At 36.5% G+C, this 23720-nt stretch overlaps 1 protein-coding gene across 1 annotated transcript in view; it reads left to right on the top strand.

The window, feature by feature from the left end:
• The window catches only part of LOC131031150 (uncharacterized), a 122369-nt gene that overhangs the window by 75122 nt on the left and 23527 nt on the right, over positions 1 to 23720 (top strand). The window contains exon 6 of the mRNA XM_057962190.2: positions 19641 to 19706. Coding sequence (XP_057818173.2) covers positions 19641 to 19706 — 66 coding nt within the window. The remainder of the gene's footprint in view (positions 1 to 19640; positions 19707 to 23720) is intronic.

The following is a 23720-nucleotide window of genomic DNA, read 5'->3' as shown; positions in this document are numbered from 1 at the left end:
CCATGGAGAGGCAGAAAATTGCAGTTGTGAATGCTTTCTTGGTTTTAGCGCGCCCCAGGCCTGACCTGGGCGCATTTTTGCCCTGTCCATGGAGAGGTGGAAAATTGTGCCTGTGAATGACTTCTTGATTTCAGCGCCCCAGGCTTGACCTGGGCGCATTTTCACCCTGTCCATGGAGAGGCAGAAAATTGCAATTGTGAATGCTTTCTTGGTTTTAGTGCCCCAGGCCTGACCTGGGCGCATTTTTGCCCTGTCCATGGAGAGGTGGAAAATTGTGCCTGTGAATGACTTCTTGATTTCAGCGCCCTAGGCCTGACCTGGGCGCATTTTCACCCTGTCCATGGAGAGGTGGAAAATTGTGCCTGTGAATGACTTCTTGATTTCAGCGCCCCAAGCCTGACTTGGGCGCATTTTCACCCTGTCCATGGAGAGGCGGAAAATTGCAGTCGTGAATGCTTTCTAGACTTAGAATATTTTGACCTTCCACTTCAGGGATGATTCTTTAGATTTAGCCATTTTAGACCCTTGCCTGTCTGCTTTCAACTTTCCAGATTTAGAAGTGATTGTGCATGTTGACTCTCTGTTGCCTGCTAGCCTGATCCTGCCACAAATAGACTTTCCCGAAATAGAAACTTTCCAAAATGTCAGAGTTAGAGCCCAAGACAGGCCGCAAGATGACTTACTAAAAATATTAAGTTTGATTTTTGGCAAAATGGCGACATTCTGGGACTCGGAAGAATCCCTAAAAAATAGGGACTTTCTAAAAATAGAAAGTTACTCCGTTTAGGCTCAAATTTTGTTGGGAGGTCCCCTGAAGGGTCCCGACTCCAGTCGTATGCTTAGTTTTTCCAAAACCCTAACAGGAACCCCTAAAATCTAAGATAGAAGGCAAAACCCTAGAAAAAGGACAAAACAGGCCCTAGACCCCACAAAATTTGCTTGACAGAGAAGCAGATTAACCCCAACAGACTCCCAAACACCTGTAACGTGGAGAGATTGAAGAGATTGCCACTAACACACACAAAAACGAAAGCCAAACGACCGAAAAGGCCTAAAAGCAAAGGGGGGGGTCCCTATCTGGGATGGGGTGATGTGTGATTAGGTCACAACAGGTTCTAAGAGTCGGATTAAGCTTTGTTCTTGAAATGTTCTAGAACATTTCTTATGTGGAGTCGCCAGATGTTGTGACCTTTTCACACATCGCCCCATTGCAAACGGGGACCCCCTATTTCTTGACTTCCGCATTGGTAAGTTTAGGGTTTTGGCAACATAGTGGGCAATTTTGAGTTTCCCGCGCTCGAGTCCCGGATTTTTGATCATGCCTAATTGTCGTTTAGGGTTTTTGAAGTTATAGGATCAAGCATGTAAAGTTGAGATTTGAAATGATCCTAATTTTGTCTAAGTGTAGACCTTTTGAGCGTTAACGTGTTTTTGAATGTCCTTGTCGGTGATTTTTAAGTGCTAGTGTGTTTCGGGATCTTTTGGAGTTGTTTTCTCGCTCCTAGGAAGTTATTCAAGTTGATTTTGTGCTTTATCCCAATAGGTTTCCTTGTGTTTCGCTCAAATTTTTGAAGTTTCCTAGTGATTTTGAGTGGAAAAATCATCATTTTCTGAATAAAAATCCACATTCTAAGGGTTAAAAGGTCAAAATTCCACACTAGAGGTGTTTTTCCCCTCATATTCCTGACTACCCATGGTGTTCCCCACTCAAAATCCAGACTGGACGTGAATTTCCCCTGGAATTCAGACATGCCCTATTTTTCCCCCATTCAAAATCCATACTGGGGGCAATTTTCCACCAGATGACTGAAAATTTGTCAAGTGTTGGAGATTTTCCTGACAGCTCACGTTTTTCCACTAGGAGTGTGGATAAAGTTGCAGATGACTTTTATGATGATTTTTGACATGGATTGATTTTCCACCAGGACTTTGTGATGAGATTTTGTGGACTTTTATGCAGATATTCATTCCAGACCCTAGGCGAATTTCCACTGGAGATGATTTTGACAATTTTGAGTTCGGATAACTATCCAGACAGGGGTCGATTTTCCCCTAGGATGATTTTTTGTGCTAAGTGATGAATTTTTAGTTGGATTTTTATCCCAATAGGGGTGGATTTTCCCTTGAGTGGCCATTTTGATTCAAATGAATGGGCCCGAAATTTAATTGTTTTTTACAAAGTGCAACGATTATTTAAAAAATAAAAACAAGTAATAAATGATTTGCAATGAGCATTTAATAATTTTCACCTTCTAGAAGCAAATCCACTTTTGCTAGGCAAGTATAAGTACAAGTGTTTTATCCCACATTGCTTGTGTGGTGAAAGTAAAAGCCAAAATCAAGTTTAAAGGGAGGAGGCCAGCATTATTATATTATTATATTTGCCCGGTGTATTTCAAACTTGGGCGATTTTCCTCCAGCAGGCGATTTTTTTTTGTCAAGTGTCAAGTTGGCACATTGGGCTGAAAGTTGGTTTTGTTATTTATTTTTTCCTCATTCCCAGCCAAGGCGATTTTTCTTGGCAGCCATTTGAGTGTGTTGAAGCATCATTTTCAGACTTTGGCGATTTTGGGAAGGTGGCGCCATTTTTGGGAGTTGGGCCATTTTTGTCTTGGGAGGTTTTTACCTCCATTTTGGTGATTGTATCTCCTTGGAGGGCGGCGCCATTGTTGGGAACTTGCTGATAATTATTCTCAGACCTGATTTGCACCATTTTTCAGGCCTATGTGACCTCCATTGTTGGCTGGTAATTAATTTTCAGGCTTCATTTGTCATTGCCCAGCTAATCCCAACTTGGACGATTTGCATTTGGAAAGATTTTGTGGAGTTTTGTGTGCATTTTGAGACCATTTACACGCTGTCACAAGTCTGAAACTCTATTGATAGGCACCTGTTCTCAGAAAGTTTTCATTTCCAGCCACCTACCTAACTTGGCGATTTCATTTGGGAAGAATTTTTGCTTCATTCCGGGGCCATTTTCTGAGTTTACTATCATTCCTAAGGGTGCTGGTAAGTCTGAAACTCCATTTTCAGACTTGTTTTCATTTCCAGCCCTACATACATACCCAGATTTTCTCATGTTTGCCTTGGAAAATCGATTTTGATCAAATTTGTGCACATTCGGGTAATTGCAACATGTTTTTTAGAGATTAATTTGTGAAGTTGCAGGTTGTCTTCAGACTTGTTGGCAGCCATTCTTGACCTCGGAAGGTGTCTTCAAACATAGTTTTGTGTGAAAACATAACCTTTCACACCTTTCCGTAGTCATTGTTTGATCCAATGTACTCCTTTGCACTCTATGAATTGATAGTAATAAACATATTTCGATGTTCTTTAAAATTTCAATCTTAATTAGTTGATCTTAATTGTTTATTGTTTTATTATAGTTTAAATATATATTATAATATATAATGGTTTAATACTGTATATATATCTAATTTTGTTTAAAATTTTAAATGTAAATATATTTAATATTGTTTAAAATTTTAAATGTATATAATAATGTATATGTTGATTAAAGTTTATATGTTAATATTGATTATTAAATCATTTATTGTTTTAAATTTAAATTTTATTTTTAGACTCAATTGATACATTTGGTAATTGAATTTTGCAAAAAGGATGTGTTTTTTATAAGAAATATTAGTACTTTTTAAGTTGCCGAGTTTTTGTTGAGTCAAATAATTTGGGCTTGCCGAGTATTCTCTAAGTCTTAGTATGTAAACTATGGGGTAAACTATCAAGCATGAATGACAAACTCAACCTGTTATTGGCTAAGATAGAGACTAGCATTTAACTAAAAACAAAGATTTGAAGGAAAACACAAATAGATGCTAACTATTGGCTAAATTAGAGACCAATAAGTCTACGCCAACAGGAAATAATTAAATGGACAAACATCACAAGATCCTAGTAAATAGGTAGCTAAGTTATACACAATGTTATCACACAATGAATAAAGAGTATCAATACAAATCTTGGCAAAGTTACTCAATTCAATTTTCTTAATGAATAACAAATATGAAAAAATACTTTTGTTGAATATTGGCTTCTACAGCATAAGCATGACTTACACCAACATTCATTAACTTCCACGAGAACACAATAAGTTGACTTGAAAGTTTGAATGACAGTTTTTGTGCCATATGTCTAACTTTAACTATTACTATCCAATTTTTGTGCTCAAAGAACTTATAAGTTCTCAAGAGGTTTTTAGAGATAAAATAAGATTAAAGTAGTCCAAAAAATGTGTTGCTTTAAAGTGGTCATACCCCTATTTCCAGAAAAGAGGAAATAAAACTATTTTAAAGAAAAATAATTCTAAAAACAATTAATAAAGTAAAAATAACTTAAGATAGACTCATTTATTGCTTGGAAATAGCCACTACTAAAGCTGACAATTGTCAGATGTGGTTGAAGGAAATCTGCTTGGCATTTGCTGCTGAAAGGTGTGCTTGGAGAAACTTTGCATGGCATAGCCATCACAAAAATGTGTCATATATATTTACTGGAAAACCTTTCACATGTCGGGCACACATTGATTTTCCATCATTTAGGAGGAGAAATTTAGTAGCAAAGCCACTCAAAAAGTATACCTCACGTTTGTCCTTTTAAACTTTGATGGAGGTCACTTAACTTATTGCCATTTTTTAACCTGTTGGTAGAGTTTTGAGTGGCAATTGCCAAGTAAAAAGTGTGCTTCTCTTTTATGTATTTTCCCTCCTTACCTTAGGCACTTTTCACTTAACCTCGTGCCACCTTTAAATGTGCTGGGTGGAACCTTTATGTGGCAATGCCACCCAAAAAGTCTACCTTAATATTTTTTAATCTTTAATTACCTTTATGTGAGGTGTACTTTTATATCCTCTTTGCAATTTTTATGTAGAAGTGTACATTTGAGGTCAGTTTGGCACCTGTATGCATAGGCTGTAATATGCAGCCCTGTTTGTGCTTTAATTATTTTTTTGTTTGTTTTTGAGTTTTATAGTGTTTTTGTAATGGATTTGAGTTGCCAAATAAAGTGCAGATAATAAAGTACTTTATGCTAATTGAACAACTCAGAAAAATAAAAAAACTCAGAAATACAAGTAGCTGAAAATTCCAGGATTTATGCTTGATCTGATGTTTCAATATTTCTCGAATATAATGACAATCTAGATCATAAATGAAATAACATATCTAAATCTCACATACCCACAAGACACAGCCAAGAAATAATTGGAGCTACTCACAAAATATGCATTCTGGAGGTATGAAAATGCCCCCAAAAAGGATGACTAGGTCTGGAAATGTCAAACAGCAGCAAACAACTCCAATAAATGTAGATACCAGCTTAGATAAACCCCAATGGCTGCCTTAGAAACTTCACGTGGGCCTTAAAGAAGTGGTATGGCTGGCTGGGAATGGTATGACCAGCTACAAGAAGACAACCAGCAAATATAAGTAAAACCCTCTTCAATCTTCTCCAAATCTGATCGACAATAATCGCTGATGTCTAATATATAATCTACATATACCCAAATGTGACTTTTGAATGAAATCATCAAGTATTCTCTAGATTGTATCTCTCAATAACATACAAAATGTTGCCTGCAAGGGCTTTTGCCCTCACAAACCAAGATGAAGAAGCAATCTCCTCCAAAACAAAAGCAATATCAAAATCAAATCTCAACATATGCCCAAATGAGAGCCCCAATCCTCCTATATTTTGTTGGCTATTCGGCTACTTTTTCCAAAAAGCACATTTTTGCTTTTTCGTTGCTTTTTTGGGAATACTTTTTTTGCTTTATTGAAAAATCACTATATTTTTGCTTTTTCACTATTTTTTTGGGAATGCTTTTTTTGGCTTTTATTTAATAAAAATCAATTCCCTTTTTAATCTCCCAATGTAGTATTAAATAATAAAGGCCCATCCATCAAAATAAATCATCTTTAATTCAATAATTGGCCTCAATAGTCCCTTCATTAAATAAATCAAAATAACAATTAAGTTAAATCTTAAATTTAACTTTATTAACTTGTAACTTATTATTATTTAATTTAAAGTCCTTGGACTATATCAAAAGTCGAGATGATCATGAAAATTGAACCCACTGATAATACTTAAAATAGCAAACATGCCAACTGACTGTCGGCTCATAACTTACTAAAAATAGTGTGGAAGAATTAACCCGAAAAGGCTTTAGAAAAAAGGCAAGTTGCAAGTAGTTTGGCTTTTTTCTTAATTTTCACTCAAGTTGGGGTTTGGAAACGGCCTAAAATCTCTAGTTTGGGGTTGGAAACGACTGGAATCGTTTAGAAAGTCTCGGGTTCATTTTGAGGGCATAATAATTGATTTTAGGTCGTGTTGTGCGTATCGCACACCCATCCCCGTCTTGGACAGGGACCCCCAGTTTGTGCCTTTCTGTCCTTACGGAAAAGGAAGGGGATATGAAGGTTCAAGTGTCGCTAGAACCAAATTCGGCCTCTGGGGCCATATTGCGAACTTCAAACTCCCCAATTCTCGCAAAGTCGCCTAAATGTGAAGAAAGAGTTAAAAGCCTGCAAAGACGTTGAAATGCTGATTTTCGCCAGATGGAGGTTAAAAGTTAAAATATCAAAACTTTGAAAAAGGTCACAAACCCTCGAGATTCGCATCAAAAGGATAAATCATGAAATGTTTAAAAGTTTGCATAAAATGCGAAATCGCCAAAGTTTGCGTAAGTGTTGAAAACGCCAAAGTTCGCACTATAGGGTGAAAAGTCAAAAGATTTAAAGTTAGAAAAAACCACGAAAACCCAGAAATTCGGCATATAAAGGAGGATTGCGAAATTTACGAAGTTTACATGAAGTCCAAACTCGCCGAAGTTTCAAGAAGGCGAAATTGCAATGTTTAAAGTTTTCAAAAGCCTCCTAAACCCCGATTTTCGCTAAAGGTGAAATTGCAAAAGTTTTAAGTGTAAAAAAAAAAGAGGGCCCCTCATTCGCCAAAATCGCGACCTGGGGGAAATCGCGATGTATCGTGAGTTTGAAAAAACCTGCCTAAACTCCGAAATTCGCTAAAGAGAGTAAAATCGTGAAAAGGTTCAAGAGGTTTGCAAAATGGTGCATTTCGCCGAAGTTCGGATAGGTTGTGAAATCGCGAAGTTTTAAAGAGTTTTCAAACCACATAAATGTGCCGAAGTTCGCATATAGCTTGGAAGTTGCGGAGTTTAAGTTTGCATAAAATCCAAAGTCGCCGAACTTTGGCATCTAGAAGAAAATCACGAAGGTTTTTTAAAGTTTACAAACCCTCTAAAATCACCGAAGTTTCATCCATAGGCAAAATCGCGATTTTTTTTTGTAGAGTTTGAAAAAGCTTCTCGTTCGCAGGTCCCGAACTTCGGCCTAACAAGGAAAATCGTGGAGTTTGAGTTTGAAATAGGGACCTCAAATCCTGAAGTTTGGCATAACAACGCAAAATAATAGTTTTAAAACCTTGCAATCGCTCTCAGGCCGTCGAAGTTCGCGTGAAGCGAAAATCACGAAGCCTATAAACCTTGTGGAAATGCCATAAACACCCTATTTTCGGCGACATAGTAAAGCGAAGAAGTTTGAAGGTTTGTTGAAGGAGAGCAAATCGCCCAAGTTCGACGCCTAAGGGTTAAACGCAGAAGTTAAAAGTTTGAAGAACCATCCAAAACCCCCATTATTTGCCGATTTTTGGGAGATAAAAGAAAACTTTTTAAAATAGAAAGGCGTTAAGTTACCAAGTTTGCAAAAATGCGTCTTGAGCCGAAGTTCGGCGAATAGAAGCAAAAGGTAAAATCGTTGAAACCATGTTCGCAAAGTGGCTTTTAACCTGAAAATGCCAATGCAGAAAGGGGCGTTAAACTTAGATATTTTCAAAACCAACTTGTAGGCCGAAATTGAACAATAGGGCAAAATCACTTTTTCGCCAGTCAGCCAAAAAGCTTTAGTGGATTCAGATCGCCCAAACACCATCAAGACCAAGGATCAGATTTCATGTTCAAAGAGAAAACGACATTTCAAGATACATCTCACAAAGAACTTCTCGGGCCAGACGACGTTAAAATTTAATATTTGTTAAGTTAAATTATTTAATTTTTCAAATTGATTTATTAAAATGAAATTGACCGTTTGCAGGTCGCAAGACGTCATCGTAGAAAACTAGGAGCCAGGCACTGAAAGTTGGAAAAGAAAAGGATGTAGGAACGCGCTGCAAGAGCGCGAGATCTGAACCGGGCATTGGGAAGCGTGCCACTGGACGACAAGTTGAAGTTCACCACCAAAGACCGAAGAACACTCCAGATACTACAAAGCATGCGTTCTTAGGAAAAGCACACAGTTGGATTTAATTCCAGAAGTTCAGTTTTTGTAAACTGAAACTGTTTTATTGAAAAAATTGCTTATGGGTCCCGCGCAAGATATTTTTGTGGACAGTTATGTCCAACTACCGGATAGACTCAAAATAATGCCAAAATAGTTGTAGGTAGTTGAAATTATGGTTGGTTGGATAACTGAGAATTGATTGGGCATAGGTTAAAGCTGCCAGCTCCTGGAGGGCAGATCAGGACCCTTGGATGCAGTCCATTCTAGCCTTTGATTCAATATTGCAAATTCTATAAAAGCCAGAGGCCTTTCTTTTGTAAAGGGTTAGAGATTTTTGTTAGATAGTCAAACAATTGGTTAGAATTTTGTAGTTAGATTTTAGAAGTTAGAATAGATTAGATTTTAAGCATAGCATAGAGATGCTGCAGAAATTGTTGTAATGGCAGCTGAAGCAAATATATAAACATTGAAATATGGTGTTTGTTGTCTTTGTTTTAGTCTGTTCGCATGGTTTCTTTCAGCTGGTTAATTTTAGAGTGCAGGGATTTTAATGGTGAAGTGTGGAGGGGTATTTGATGCATTTCTGGTTCATACCATTGGGGATCTGCTGATTGTAGGTCACCGTGCAGGGTTAGTCTGAACCCAAACTGTGCTTAGTTCAACTGCAGGTGTTTGTCTTAGGCTGCGCTAGAATTGGGTGCCTAAAACGAGTGTCTCCGGTTTGAAAATCCTTCATCCCTTGGAGCTTGCACCATTTTTGTCTAGTTGTGAGGGTATCTCTTGCGAAACAAGAACTGGTTTATCGAAATTTGTCTACCCACTACATCAGCTGTTATCATCCTTGTCCTTAGGCTTCCTGAACCCTTCCCTTTTGATTTTATTTCATAGTTTGAGAATCGCAGCAGACTAGCTTGTTGCAAATCGTAAGTCCCCTTGTGCTCCCAGCAAATCACATTGACCGTTGAGCTATCCTGCAGTCAAGACCTGACAATCGAAACCTTGAGGTCGTCCCCATTGATCAAATTGAAACAGCATTAGGGATTTCCTTATCTCAAGAGAGGATAGGATACTCGACGAGTACATTCTATTCTGCGTTGGTTGGATGAAGTCGCAAGTTCAGCGATTTTAGACACGTCAATAGGCCGACTAGTAGCCGTTTTGTTCCCGGCTCCGATTTTGGGACGTTTTGTACTCAGAATCGATGGGCAAATGGAATGATTTGGCAACCTAGTTTCGATCTAATCCAACAACAACATTGTACAGAACACTTGCCTCTTAAATTTTTTTAACTAACTTTATTTGTTAAATCTATGCATTCGAATTTGATGTAAATTAAGGCCAAAACTATGGTACCATATGAATGAAAAAAACATTGATGAAATAAGCCATAAGGTCTTCTAAAGGTTTCTTTTCAAAAATGCATTCTTAGTGTAGGCTCCTAAGGAATTTATATGGGATAATTGCTTCTAAATCTTGAGTGAAGTTCTCCTTTTAATAACCTTAACATTGTTTAAGGTTTCTTTTCCAAATTTTATTCTTAGAGTAGTCTTCAAGGGAAATTATATGGGACGAGGCTTCCTAAATATTGAGCAAAGTTCTCCTTCCAACACCCTTCACATTGCTTAACTCAAAGAGATGGAAAGTAGTTTTTGGGCCTTAAGAAATTCCTTAATAGTAACATGGCTTTATAAGAGGAAGTATGACACTATTCTGATCCCAAAGTTTGCGACTAGACGACCAAGTTCTTCCATTGAATTTCCTTCTTTAGATGTTGTGGATGACTGTCATAATCCCACGTTTTTTGTAATAAAACATTTCCACCCTCCATTATTATTGTAACCTAATCAGTGATGACTCCTTGTTTTATTTTAATATAATGATCATATTTTAATTATTAAATGTTAACTGTTAAATGAGTTTTATCATAATATAATATAATATTATATTTATCATATAATGCATTATTCAATAAACATAAAATATAATATTGATATACAATATAAATTATTATATTGATACATAATATAATATTATATTTATCATATAATGCATTATTCAATAAACATAAAATGTAATAATGATATACAATATAAATCATCAAAAAATACTTTATAATTATTATTATAGAATAATACCCTATCACCATACGATATTATTATTAGAACTAATATGAAATCTATCGCATATAAAGCATTTATACTAACAAATATTAACGCATACCTTAAAGGGCGTATTACCTTAAGTAGACGCATTATAGGAAATGGCGGTGACTATTAACTTAGGCGCCAAGAGGTAGTGCGGTTGGAACAGGGAGCAGTGACTCCAACAGTCACCACCGCTCACCGCAGCGGCCACGTCCCCTGGATGTATCCGCTCCAAACACTCCCCCCGCCGGTATTAAAGTGCAAGCCGAGAGGAGGGAAGACACACGGAAGGTACGAAGGGATAGCACCGAGGGAAAAAGGCACGCAGGAGATAGGATAAGGAAAGAAGCGGCAGGAGACGCAGGTAAGACACTTACCGCAATTGTTTAATCTGCAGTAAGGTTTTCATAAATCAATGGGGTTACATACTTATAGATAGGTAATTATTTAATTCATAGGTACATAAATTTATGTAGATGTTAATTCAATATATTACATATACTTAGATATAGCTAAAATACAATTCTTACGTAAATGGAAATTAATGTAATGGATATCGATATAATATATTAACACATGATATATATATATGTGTGTGTGTGTGTGTGTGTGTGTACACATATGGGTATAAAATGTGTATGAATGAACCTCCATTAACTAATGAATAAATTACACCTACAACGCATCATTCAATTAAAGACTAGTAGGAATGAATTAAGATATTACCATGTTAATGAATGAGGCAATTTGCATATCCAAACCTAATGAGATTAATGAAGAATAGAGTAATAAGGATAGCAGGAACTAGGCCTCTGTCAGGTAGGCCACCCACTGCGGATGACTAAAGGTCTGTCGACGGTTGGGCCAAGGGGGAGTGTACCGCCCTTGGGCCTGATAAGCGCTACGGGCATCCTATTGCAGCTAGACCTCTTGATCTCATTAGGAACTAAATATGGGAATTGACTTATTGATAACAATTGACCTTAAGTGAATTGGCTAATTACACTTTAGGTAAATCATTCATACCAAAATCAATTGTTGAAATTCATTGTTTATATGTTTTTTTTAGATTGCGGATTTGGGGACATTACAATGACTATGAGTTGTAGAGGAAGCTATAGCCACCTAGCAGCACGAAATGGCCTCCTTGCCAATGCTACTAAGTTCATTGATGTAGAGACAGGTGAGAGAATAAACAAATATCTAAGGAGCATCTGCAAACACACAACAATGGGCAAGAAATAACGTGGAAATGCTCTAGGTGTGCCTTAGAATAGAAATCTTGCCATCCAGCTATGATCACTTGCCTTGTTCATCTAGAAAGGCCATTTATTTAAATGAAAGCCAAGGGTCATGTATGTCTCAAGAACATTCTTGCCATTTATTTCTTTATATCTGATATTGGAAGCCAAGACTAATTATTATAAAATTTATGGGGACAGATGTCACTTACAATGTGTTCACTCCAACTTGATGAACAATGCTTGTGCTCAAATGTGACTGGCTCTAGCTACAAAGGGAGTAAATCAATCCCAAAGTTTGCAATAAAATCATTTGTTGTATAGTTTTCCTGGTACCAATAGATGAACTTAGTTTTTTCAGAACTGCCATTTGTGAGATGCTGATTTGAGTAAATGATTGGAATGTAGCAAGTGATGTTAATTTATTGGTTGAATTAAAAGTAGTAAATTATGTTTATGTTATTTTATTCCATTTAAAAGATTAAATGCTTATTGATATAATTGATGATATTCATGTTAGATTTTACTGGATGGATATGATGAAGATGTTATGATGTTGACTGTTTTGAGAATAATTATATGTTTGTTGTTGCAATGAAATAATATTGATGTTGTTAATTAGATGAGATTATTATCATTAATATTTAATTGATGATAGGATATGAAAGGGATGATATTGCATCATTCGTATATATTAGAATGCATGCAATGTTAAAATCACCTTTCGATGATTTTAATTACTATGAATATTTTTTATATATAGGTATATGCATGAGCAGGTACACTTGACGTGTGACTGTTTTAGCGACTACAGGTATAGGGCATCGACTCCACCTGGCTTCACGAGTTTGAGCGTGCCCATATCCCGGTCAGTGGTTATAGGAGATAGCACACTGACCATTAATATTACCTAGCCACAACCATCGTTCCTGTTTGTAATGCCCCCTTATTAGTAAGGAGTAATCAGTTGTCCATTGGCCTATTTCAAAGACTCGTAGGCTGATTGGAATGAGGAATTAGGGTTTCCTATTTTCTAAGAGGATTCTTCACAGTTTTCAGGGATGTTCAGATTGGAGTTTGGTAGAATGAATCAAAGTTTCCTTTTGGGTTTTTTGTAAGCTTCGCAGTGGTATGACATGCAATCAATCCAGGGGAGTTTGCAAAACTTATAATTTTTAGTAGGTTGATGTCAGTTGTCATGATTACTGGGTTTTTCTGGGTTTCTCGAGCTGAGCTACAGGGTTTGAAGAACAATCTTTTTGGAGTTGTTTTCAGGACTTACTATTTTTAGTAAGTGTCATTTCAGGTAGTTCTATTTTTAGCAGTTCAGTTATGAGTTCAGACCCAACTCAGTTTGATGGTTTTTCAGCACTTCAGTCCATAGCTCAATTTGGTACTGATTAGTATTTGTTTTGCTAGTGATTTATTAAATATTAATGCTTTACTCTAGAGTTTAATATTAAATTATATTTTTGGACGACTTAGGAAATGAAAGGAGCATTTTATTCCAAATTTATTTATTCTCCTAAGTCAGGCGCCCAAGGATGGAATATATGCTCATGTATAATGTTCTTTTATGTTGCAAGTTTAGACGAAGGAAAAGTTCGAATTTTGTGCCTAGGAAAGGGGGACGCCAAGGCAAAGTCATGTTTGAAATGAAATGCAAATGAGGAAGTGTAATTTGGTCGCCATTTGGAGGTGAATTTGGGGTCTTAGAATCTATAAATATGAGAGCTTGGTCTCTCATTTGTCATCTTTAAACATTTTCATAACGAAGTGTTGCCAAAATTGTGCCAGACCTTTGCTTCGAAGTTGCGTGCTTCCTAGCTTGTACCAGTTTTGTGCTTGAGAGATAGCACCTAGCTATGAGAGAGGCTATTTCTCGTTCAGAGGAGTAGAATGAGCTTCAAAGTTATGGAGTTTGCTATTATATTTACAGTTTTTTGATTATTGTTGTGTTTTTTATGTGTGTTGGGCATATAGTGGCTGAAGCAATATTTTGATCGTACCTCCTTGTCTGCTGAGCGTATCAATATGGGTATTGGCTCTGATTTTCTCTATCCCATAGGCGATGATGGTTTGCTGATTTGAATTTTATATTGTTGATCAAACTTTTTTGCTGGGGCGCCCCTTCCCTAGCGGCCTTGGGATGCGTGCAACTGGTCTTGGACTTCGGAGTTGCAGGTTTGAGGTTCTGAAATGGTCGCTTATGCCATATTAGTCATTTGCTTTTGATTTGGTGTGATTCCGAGTAGATTTGAGTTAGTTATGAGCATTTTGGTGTTTCCGGTAGTGGCTGGTTTGCATGTTATTCACTTTCAGAATTAAGAACAGCAATAGTTGCTTTATGTTTGAGTTGGTTTTAGAAGTAGCTATCATTTGTGATCAACATTGTCTTCTATTCTAATCATTTCTCTCTATATTGTAAGGTTCAATAGTAGTACTATCAACCACTTCTTGATTGTATAAGCAAATCCCGTTGAAAAGCGGAAGAGGCTGGCTTGCCGCCTACATTGGATATTTGTAATTTGGTCCTCCCACTGCATAAGCGGTAGAGTGATATTTTGTTTGAAATGGTCCTTCCGCCGCACAAGCGGTTGGGTGATTCTTGTTTGTAATAGTCCTCCCGCTGCATAAGTGGTTGAGTTGAGCTTTGTTGTGTGTGTTCATCCTCCCGCTGAGATATGCGGTAGAGTGATTCGTGCTTGGTTATGTTCTTGTTTCTCCTTGGCTGGTTTACTGCTAGGATTTCTTGTTTCTATGCCGCTAGAAAGTGGAAGGGGCTGGCTTGCCGCCCATTATTGTAATCAGTACTTTCAGCAGTTTGCGACTAACAATCCCCTGCTACTGTATGCTCTCTCCCTCCCAGTTTGGGCTCTCGGTGATCAAAAGGTGTAGGGTTCTTTCCAGTTGGTTTGGATTTCATTTCTCTAACCCTAACAGGTGTTGTGTTTCTAATCTTGTTGAAAAATAAAATAAAAATTGTTGGGGATATTACACTATTTGGGACAATTTTCCTTAATTCGTGTGTTTACACCTCCGGTTACCAGTCTGGTAATGTCTGATTACCTTAATGCATATTAGTGAATGACCAGTAAAGACTATTTGTGCATAGTCAGTCATGTGTGAATTGTTGTCAATTATAGTGCTAATGGTATTTTAATATTACTATGTGGAATTAATATCTAATTATGAAATATGTCTTACGAGTATTGATTTTAATTGGCATTTTCCCAATTCCCAATTGGGCATATGGTTGACTTTTGGGATTAAATTTGGACTTTTGGAGAATTTAAATTTAAGTTTCTAATTTATTTTACATTGATGTGGTTTTTAATTGATTAATGGTTATTTAATGTTTTAGGAATATTTTTACGGGGCTTATCCATGCTCATTTTATTATGCATTTCATGGGGATGACTATATGAATGTGAGAATTGAAGTTTTATATAATTATTTATTTATTTTGTCTTTTTAATTTTGTACTAAGTATCATAGAACAACATTACAATAAAGCTCATATTTTGCTCATTCAAGCATCCATGTTACAAACTTATTACAAATACCAGCTCCTTTTGAGCAAACTTATTACAAATACTAGCTCCTTTCGAGCACCAAACTAGAAACAACAATTGGAAGACCAAGGGTCACAACTTAGAAATCCACTTTAAACAATGTGACAAATACAACCAAAGGAAGACCAAGAGTCACAACTTAGAATTCCACAAAGGTGTCCCTCATGGGAGTTGAACTTGGGTCTCCACATTGAGAACTCAATGCTTTAACCAACTAAGCTCAATCCCCTGGATTGTCTTTTTAATTTTAAAAATCCAATTGAGTTTTATATGGGAAAAGTGCTGATTTTTGACATGTAGTCTATTTTTCATGATTTCTGTTCCTAAAGAAAAAACCTACATCTGAAAATTGAATTGTTGATTGTGGGAGATTGGATAAATGGATTTTTGTGCGTAGAGGCTCAAAAGATTCATGTTGGTGAACTCTACAAGCTGTCCGGTTTCCGTGGTCTATTTCGGTGTGTTTGGTTTCCTTTTAATTTTGAAGATTTCTTCCATTTGAAGGTATCAAATTTTCTCCATTTATTCTCAATTTGAAAGTTTGATTCTTGTTGCAAATGGTTTGTAAATGAATTTAGAACATTTCTATGATTGGAATTAAGTTTATTGGTTGTGCATTTAAATTTATTGTTCAAATTTTGGAAACTATGGTTGATATGGGGAAACTTTGCCCAAATTTTTATGGATGGATGAAATGTGAATTTTATTGCAATTTTGGAGTGTAGTGTAATTATAGATCACTGGCTTTATCTGGATTTTCGATTTGAGTGTAATGCCCCCTTCCCAAATTGCACTAAATTTTATCTATGAACATAAACTACATAGATTAGGGTTAGGAATTGAACTTACCAATTAACCAACTTACTAACATATTGAATTCTTGTATGTAGAACCTGCATATAAAACATAGGAAACAAACACAAATACATATCCATCTTATTGCTAGGGTTAGATCAAGTACTAAGTTTTGTAACACATAGAGTTGGAATGAAGTAGATATGAAGGTCCGCTTAGGGCCATTTCTGCACCAAGCCCAAGAAAGATGTCCTTCTACAACCTTCTTGCTCCACTTGGCGGCCCATACTTGCTTGCCTATCAGGTCTATTTCTTCCATATCTTATCATGCCTTGTGAGGGAAAGGGTAGAGAATGTGACCGGGTTCCTTGACTCCTCTGTGTGAGGACCATCCCAGCTCTTGATGCCACTTTGGTCATCCTAGGATGGCTCACTTACGAGCCCCTCGTCATCCCTCCATCACATTTCATACCACTCCTTCACAAGAGTGTATTTTTATGTTGTAAACATTATTTGAGACTTATCTAAAAACATATTCAATATCTACAATGATTATGCATATTTAATATATTATTCATATTCAACCATGACCAATTTGAATCTGATTCCTACAGACCTTTCAATATTAAATCCTTAAGATTGTTACAAAGAGATAGTATGGAATGCCAAACTGAAGTAATTACATTGGACTGAATTTCTAATACAATTAGCAAAGAGTTACGGAGTTTGATACACCATACCCGTGTAGATTATAGTGAGTAGTATCCTTGTGTTTCTTCGGTGCTGACTGATTGTTGCATTATTTAATTCATTGTCCTTTATGCTGCTCTTAATATATTATTGTTGCTGCTCATTTCTTACTGCCAGTAGGATTTATCTCTGCTTATGTCTGCTTTTTCATCGTAGAATATTTTATTCCATTTCTTTATATCTCTCAATGTGAGGGAGAGGTCACACCTCTTCATCTTGTATGGCCTTTGGCAAGAGGCACATTCTTTCACCATTAGCACCCTTTGAAAGAGTGCAACTCTTCATTTTTGTGTTCTTTGAAAGGGACACAACCTTTCACAATCAGATCTGCACTTTATTTAAATCAGATCTGCACTTTTGGTTGTTGATTCAAGTTGTTCTTCAAATGACGTTCTCTTCTCCCTTTTATACCTCATGTTTGAGGGAGTCGTAACTTTTCATTTTATGCCTTTTAACCATTCATTAAACTTAACTAAACTTTAATTATTTTACCATTCATTAAACTTAACTAAATTTTAATTATTTTAATTTTATTTTTATATTTTAATTTTATTTTTATATTGTAATTTTTATTCTTTAATATTTTGATTTTATTATTAGTATTTATTATTAAATCCTATTTCAAAATGGGGAGATTACATTGAGTTTGAATTTTGAAGCTATTTGGAGGTCCATCAATGGTGGGTGGCCTCCATGTATGGTTTTAGTCCAAAATATGAATTGAGTAAAAGTTGAAATTTGTGGTTTTAAATATGATTTTATTTTGTGGAGTTATGATATTATATAAGTAAATTTTATTGCTGGATTGATTTAGATCCGTTCTCTTGGCATTATGGCCAATTGAGTATATTATGAAGTGTATGTGAATATGGCAATGTAAATATGATAATTTGATGTGCATTGAGAATTGTTGGGCTCATTGATGGAATTCATTGTCTTGCAAATTGGTATCTTTATCATTTGGTTTCATGTTTTTGAGCCTTGGGTGGGTAGTAGAGTGAATGATGGGAGTGCCTCCCAACACACACTCGACCCAAAGTGGTATGTAGGCAAATCATTTTGGAGGTTTTCTTAATCAAGTGATAACATTAATTAAACCTTGGGAGGGGTTAAACATTAATTAAGATAATTGGTTCTCCAAGCATGCCTTGAGCGCTAGTATGAGGATAAGAATGACTTGGGAAGGCATGCTCGGACATGGAGTGCTGGGACTTGTTTGGAGAGATATGCCCGCTCATGTAGCACTGGGACTTTCATGATCGCCATTCTCATTTGTATGAGGGAATGCTTGGTTCCGTGTGAGCCATCTCTTCAAGCTACACGATGACACTCCCCTCTCTTGTTCTCTATGTACCTAGCCCTGTAGATATGAGTACCACCCGAAAGATGATATGCCTTCCATGTTGATAGTGCTCTTTTATGGATTTATGTGGACTTCTCAAATGCTGGCCTTTGGCCATATTGCCTCTTGATGATTGGTTGATGAGTGGACTCTTTCTTGATATTTTGATGTAACTCTTCCTTGTTGAGAACATTCTTATTGGTTCATGTGATCGATTGTTTGAGGTTATGGTTTTACTATCTTTTACCTCGATGTGGCATTACGTTCTTATTTGATGTGATCATGTTAAATGTATGCTCTATGTTTTCTCTTTTGTGAGCCTATCACTCCTTGCATGTGTTTATGATTGTTTGGGCCATGTGACTATCTCCATGAGCATGGTGGGGTGGACCTAAGGGTTCCACATGGTTGGGTGGTGTTGCCAATGACCATTGGGGACCGAAGGACTTGGATCGTGAGTGCGTTGAAGATGTTCTCCCTCCTTCCTCGACACTTGTTCTTTTCTCCTTCTTCCTTCGTTTCTTGCAAGGCTGTAATCTTTGTAATTTGATAAAAGCATTGTATTTAATTGTATTACAAGCACTCCAAGAGGAGTTGAATGTAATTTGTAACTTAATGTAATTGAATTGATACATCTTTATGTGGACCGGTTTTGGAATCGACCACAAGCATGATCTTGTATGTTTATCATTCATGTTATATGATGTGGTTATCATAGGAACACTTCCATTGATGCATTAAAATGAACATAGATGAGTCTCTCTTGGTATCATAGGTTGATTTAGTCACCTCCTAGTTGATCTCGGGTTTCTTGGTTAGTTTTTGGATGCGTTGCTTAGGTAGTGATGTCAGGGAACCCCTAGAGGTGACTTAAATGGATGGAATTCGAGAGTTTAATAATCCGCACGTGTGTAGTTGGTTAACAATTGGTTGACCTTATTTTTGAGACTGAGCATTACACCTATACATGTTATGCATGATGACACTTAAATTACTTAAAATTCCATGCAATCCTTGTATATATTGCTCATATCCTCTAGGGTTACTTGGCGAGGCATTACACTACCTGTAATTTGGTCTAGAAAATTCTGTATGTGAACCCTTAATGAGAGAAGACTCTGAAATCAATTTTTTATTAAAACTAAAAAGATTAAGATGCATTCTTTTCTAATTGCTATCGAGGTGAATATTTCAATTCACACGTGCTTCTTCAGGAGTTTTATTCAGGTTGATGAATACCTTATTTGTATGCTGCACTTTATTGTGAGAAACAAAAAGTTAGGTGGTATCGATGCCAATGAATTTGTGTTCAAATTTTTTACAAGATAATCTGAAACTAAACTGAATCAATTTAGTAACAATCTCCCGAGATGGTAAATTTGAAGATATTTTTGTTGTGTGGATGTGAATTAATATGTGGTCTGAGTTTTTTTAGTGTGTACATAGAGATTAAATTTGGATTTGTTTTACTGTTTGACATTAGGGTGTTAAAGGAGCAATACGAGATGAGACTTTGTTGAAGCTCTCGGTTCATGTTATGTTTGTCCAGGTGAAATTTTGCATCATCTTGTGTAACTATTTGTTATTTATTCTGATCAGTGTTTAAGTTGAATGTGATGGTAGTAATGAAAGTATGTATAATTTTTAGCTATTTACATTTTTAGCTTTTTGTTCTACTTTAATATAATTAATAATTTTACAATGATACACTCCTAGAATAGTGAAACCTGTTAGCACATTAATTTTTTTGAGACTCTAGCATGCATCTCAACTTTATTTTCATTTATTTTTAATTTTTTAGATTACATTCCTAAACTTATATAAAACTTTTCTTGGAGGGAATTTCCATATGTAATTGGTATGTATGTTGTAGTTTTGTCCAAATAGGAGTTCAATAGGCGTAAATAGCCGATATCATATTATTGCCATCATTTATGTTCATTGCTATTTGTAAGCACTGAAATCGAGTTGGTATGCTGATCAAATTATGATAATAAAATTTTGCTTGAGTATCTTGTTCTATTTTGTATTGAGATCATGTGCCAAATGCTTTGTGAATCATTTTGTTTTTGTTTTATTTTATTTCTTTTAGAACAACAAAGAATCGAACAATATGTAGGATAAAACCTCTTTTAAAATTGGAAGAGTGTTGGTGTGTTTTTTTAGGCACGCGCAACTCAGAATAAAATACCTTGAGATATCCTATTCTCTCTTGATTAAAATCTCCTATGTGCTAAACAGACTGGCTGTGTGATCACAAAGTCAACTCCAAGGTTCCAGATTCATGCGGATAGTCTTAGTTGGTTCGTTGCGATATGGTGGTAATCTCAAGGGGGACTTACGTAATTGTTCGAGGAGTGAATCAATCAAAGGATTTTGCTGATTCTTGACTTTCTTTTTTAGAAGATTTTGCAATAAGCTCTTTTCAATCCTTTGAATATCTTTGAATTATCCTTAGAAGATTGCACTGAGCTTGTGTCAAATTGTTCAGTTTGATTGTGAGACCTCACCCAGTAGGATTCCATCGAATCATTCACCCATTTTATTGCATTCTTAGGATTAGAGTAGACTCCCTAAACCCCATGCCTTTTGCTTTTTCTTACTCTCCAAGCAAATAGTTAGAATCTAATTTCCAGTGATTCAAGCATTCAACAATTCAACATAAGTCCCTTTGTGATTCCAGCATAATCACATCAAACCAACGAGCTTATCCACAGGTCGTGACTTGACATTTATGAACATTGGAGTTGTCTAAAGTGATCCTTAGGTGAATCTTCAACATTTGAGTAACTTTGTTCAAGAGAGGATAAGATACTTTTGGGTATTTTATTCTCTATTCGCATGTGCATGAAAAACACATCAACAATACCCCACAGCATCTGAAGTGACTAAAAACACAATTATTACTAAAAAAATGATATAAATCAGAACTGAAACTTGTTCAGAAATATCAAATACAACAAGTACAAACAACAACTGCCTCTAAGAATCACCATTGTTCATTTCCAAACACAAATACAGTGCTGTAATCTCCCGCTAAGATTGATAAATGCTAACTAACAGGTTTGAAACAGCATTGATAACACTCTAGAAACTTGCAACAAGTATGCCCAACACACCACTCAACATGCATAAACTTAAACTACTCTAAAACACACCATAACTGACCCTAAAGCACCATGAACACTATGGAAATCAGACATAATGAGAAAGTATTCAATTTACAGGTATGAAATTAAACTCAATGCTGCTGGTACAACAGGTACAACAGAGATAATATGTTAAAGCCTCGAATTAAAATGAATCTCAAATGGTATTGCTTGCAAGAAATGTACGACCAACATGTACTTGTATGACCTATTATAGAATCTCCTAAACTGACTTCACAATCTCTCCAAAAACCATTGAGATCAAACAAACAACACCAAAAAATTTAGCATAGCAAAATGCATAACAAATATCCTTTTTCAGCACCCATTTGAAAAATCTTCACTTTAGTACAAAGGTAATTTGTGTGTAAAATTTCTGCAATGGATGTTGGGGGTTTTCATCCCTAAAACTCAATATCTTTAGTACATTGGTGATTTTGGATGAAATCACTTTTATTTACCTAGGAGGATTTTCGTCTTCAAAACTAGTATTCCAAGGTGGTTTTCTTCCTAAAGAAATATGAGAAGAAATCAGGTTCTCACTTAGAGAAAAATGCAAATACAATATTTGGTCTAACCTTGGTTCTAACACAACTCCTTAAATATACACTTCTAGGGCAATTGGATAGTTTCATCTATAAAAATTCCTTTTTGCCCTCATGTAGTGACAACCCCAGACAGGATTGGAAATCTGCACACTTTTTATTTTTAAAAGAGCTTGGTAACAAAAGACTAAGTACATTTGGTGGCAACAATGCATAATATTATCTAGCAATGTATTTCTCTAGATCATAGGCTATATATGTACCATTTGTAAACTACAATTGACAAATTGATTATATCATAATATCGATGGTGGGTTGACAGTTAAAGTTACCTGAAACATACCATAATTGCTTACCTTGTCATGTAGACTCTTCCCTTAAATATTCCATTGTGTCTAAGGGGTGCAATACGAACCCTCCACCATGGACACAATCCCTATCCACCTCTCCAAGCGGATTTTGTGGCCCATGGTGAGAGAGTGGATGTTTAGATCATTTTGCAGTGCATAGGGGTAACCTGCCAAAGACCAGTTACATTTGGTATTCCTACCATCTATAAATTAAGATAACAATACCATATCACTGCTACAGGGTGAGGTTCAATATGTTGCCTACTTATGCTTCATTAGAAATTCTCCTTCCTACAGTCCATAGGATGACTAAGCAACCAAGGGTGTCCATAACTGACATGCTGCTGGCCTTAAGGCCCACATGCTCTTGGCAAAATTCATCCTACTATCTATGCAGTACGACTAACAGTCCTCCAATATCATATGCTCCTTGACTATTGTCAATCTCGAGCATGGATAAGCTTATCTCTAAACATGTCATAGGATTTCTATTGGTGATCAGCTTAGATGGAGAAGAGTAGCCTACGCATTGAGGAATATAACCTCTTCCTATGCCCTCATAGGGCCCTTACTCCATCTGTAACCATAGAAGCTAGCACCTATACCGTGCTTAGCACTAACTGGAAGAGAGGTTCCTAAATTGGAATAACTAGTTTCCAACCTGTTGTGACATTTTCACACATCTACCCATTGCAAATGGGGACCCCCACTTTTTCGCTTTCTAGTGTAGTTGTTCTAGCTTAGTTGTTGGGCTTGGTAGTAGTTTCTTGAGTTATTAACCTCTTGCTTGTGAGGGGATGCAATGCCTTTGTTGTCAAGATGTGATCAAGTCTAGCAATAGACAGGTTACTCTCTAGACCAGTTTTGGAGTCTTCTTATCTCTCAGTGCTTAAGTAATAGATAGAGGTCAAGATGGACAATAAGGCATGCTTCACAGTGTAGCCTCTAGGTCATGTCAGGTGAGTCTTAGATGAGATGAGCAGTCAAGCGAGCAGTTGGACACCCTTAGCTTGGAGCGCAAAAGTAATGATCAATCTGAGATAAGGCGATTGGTGAAGATGATTCAAGGTCTAGGTGATGATGAAGATAACAAAGCACCAAGTCAACCCCATGAACAGGTTACCCATCACTTGGTGAAATCAACAAACAAAGGTGGTCAAGATGAGTTATCCATGACTCACCAAAATCCACAATCTTGAGGGACTTAGCGAAGATGCTAAATGGAGATGATAATTAATAAATTTACTCCTTGAATCCTTCAAGTTTGCAAGCAAAGGCAATAAAATAATCAACTTAGACAGATGATGAAGCGGTCAACTTGGTGAGGAGGTCGATGAGTTTATCCTTGGGTCACCAAAATCCACGACCCATGGAAATCCACGACTTTGGGGTCATAGTTGGCAACAATGAAGGTAAGTGACACTATCCAAATGTCTTGATAGGTGGCGAAGAGATACCTTGGATTGGATTGAGTGAGGAAATCAACATGATGAAAGTGTAGTGAAATGAAGATTAAGTC

The sequence above is a fragment of the Cryptomeria japonica genome, chromosome 7 (assembly GCF_030272615.1).
Source record: "Cryptomeria japonica chromosome 7, Sugi_1.0, whole genome shotgun sequence".
NCBI lineage: Eukaryota > Viridiplantae > Streptophyta > Pinopsida > Cupressales > Cupressaceae > Cryptomeria > Cryptomeria japonica.
The sequence above is the reverse complement of the archived record's forward strand: the minus strand, read 5'-3'. Positions and strand labels throughout refer to the sequence as shown.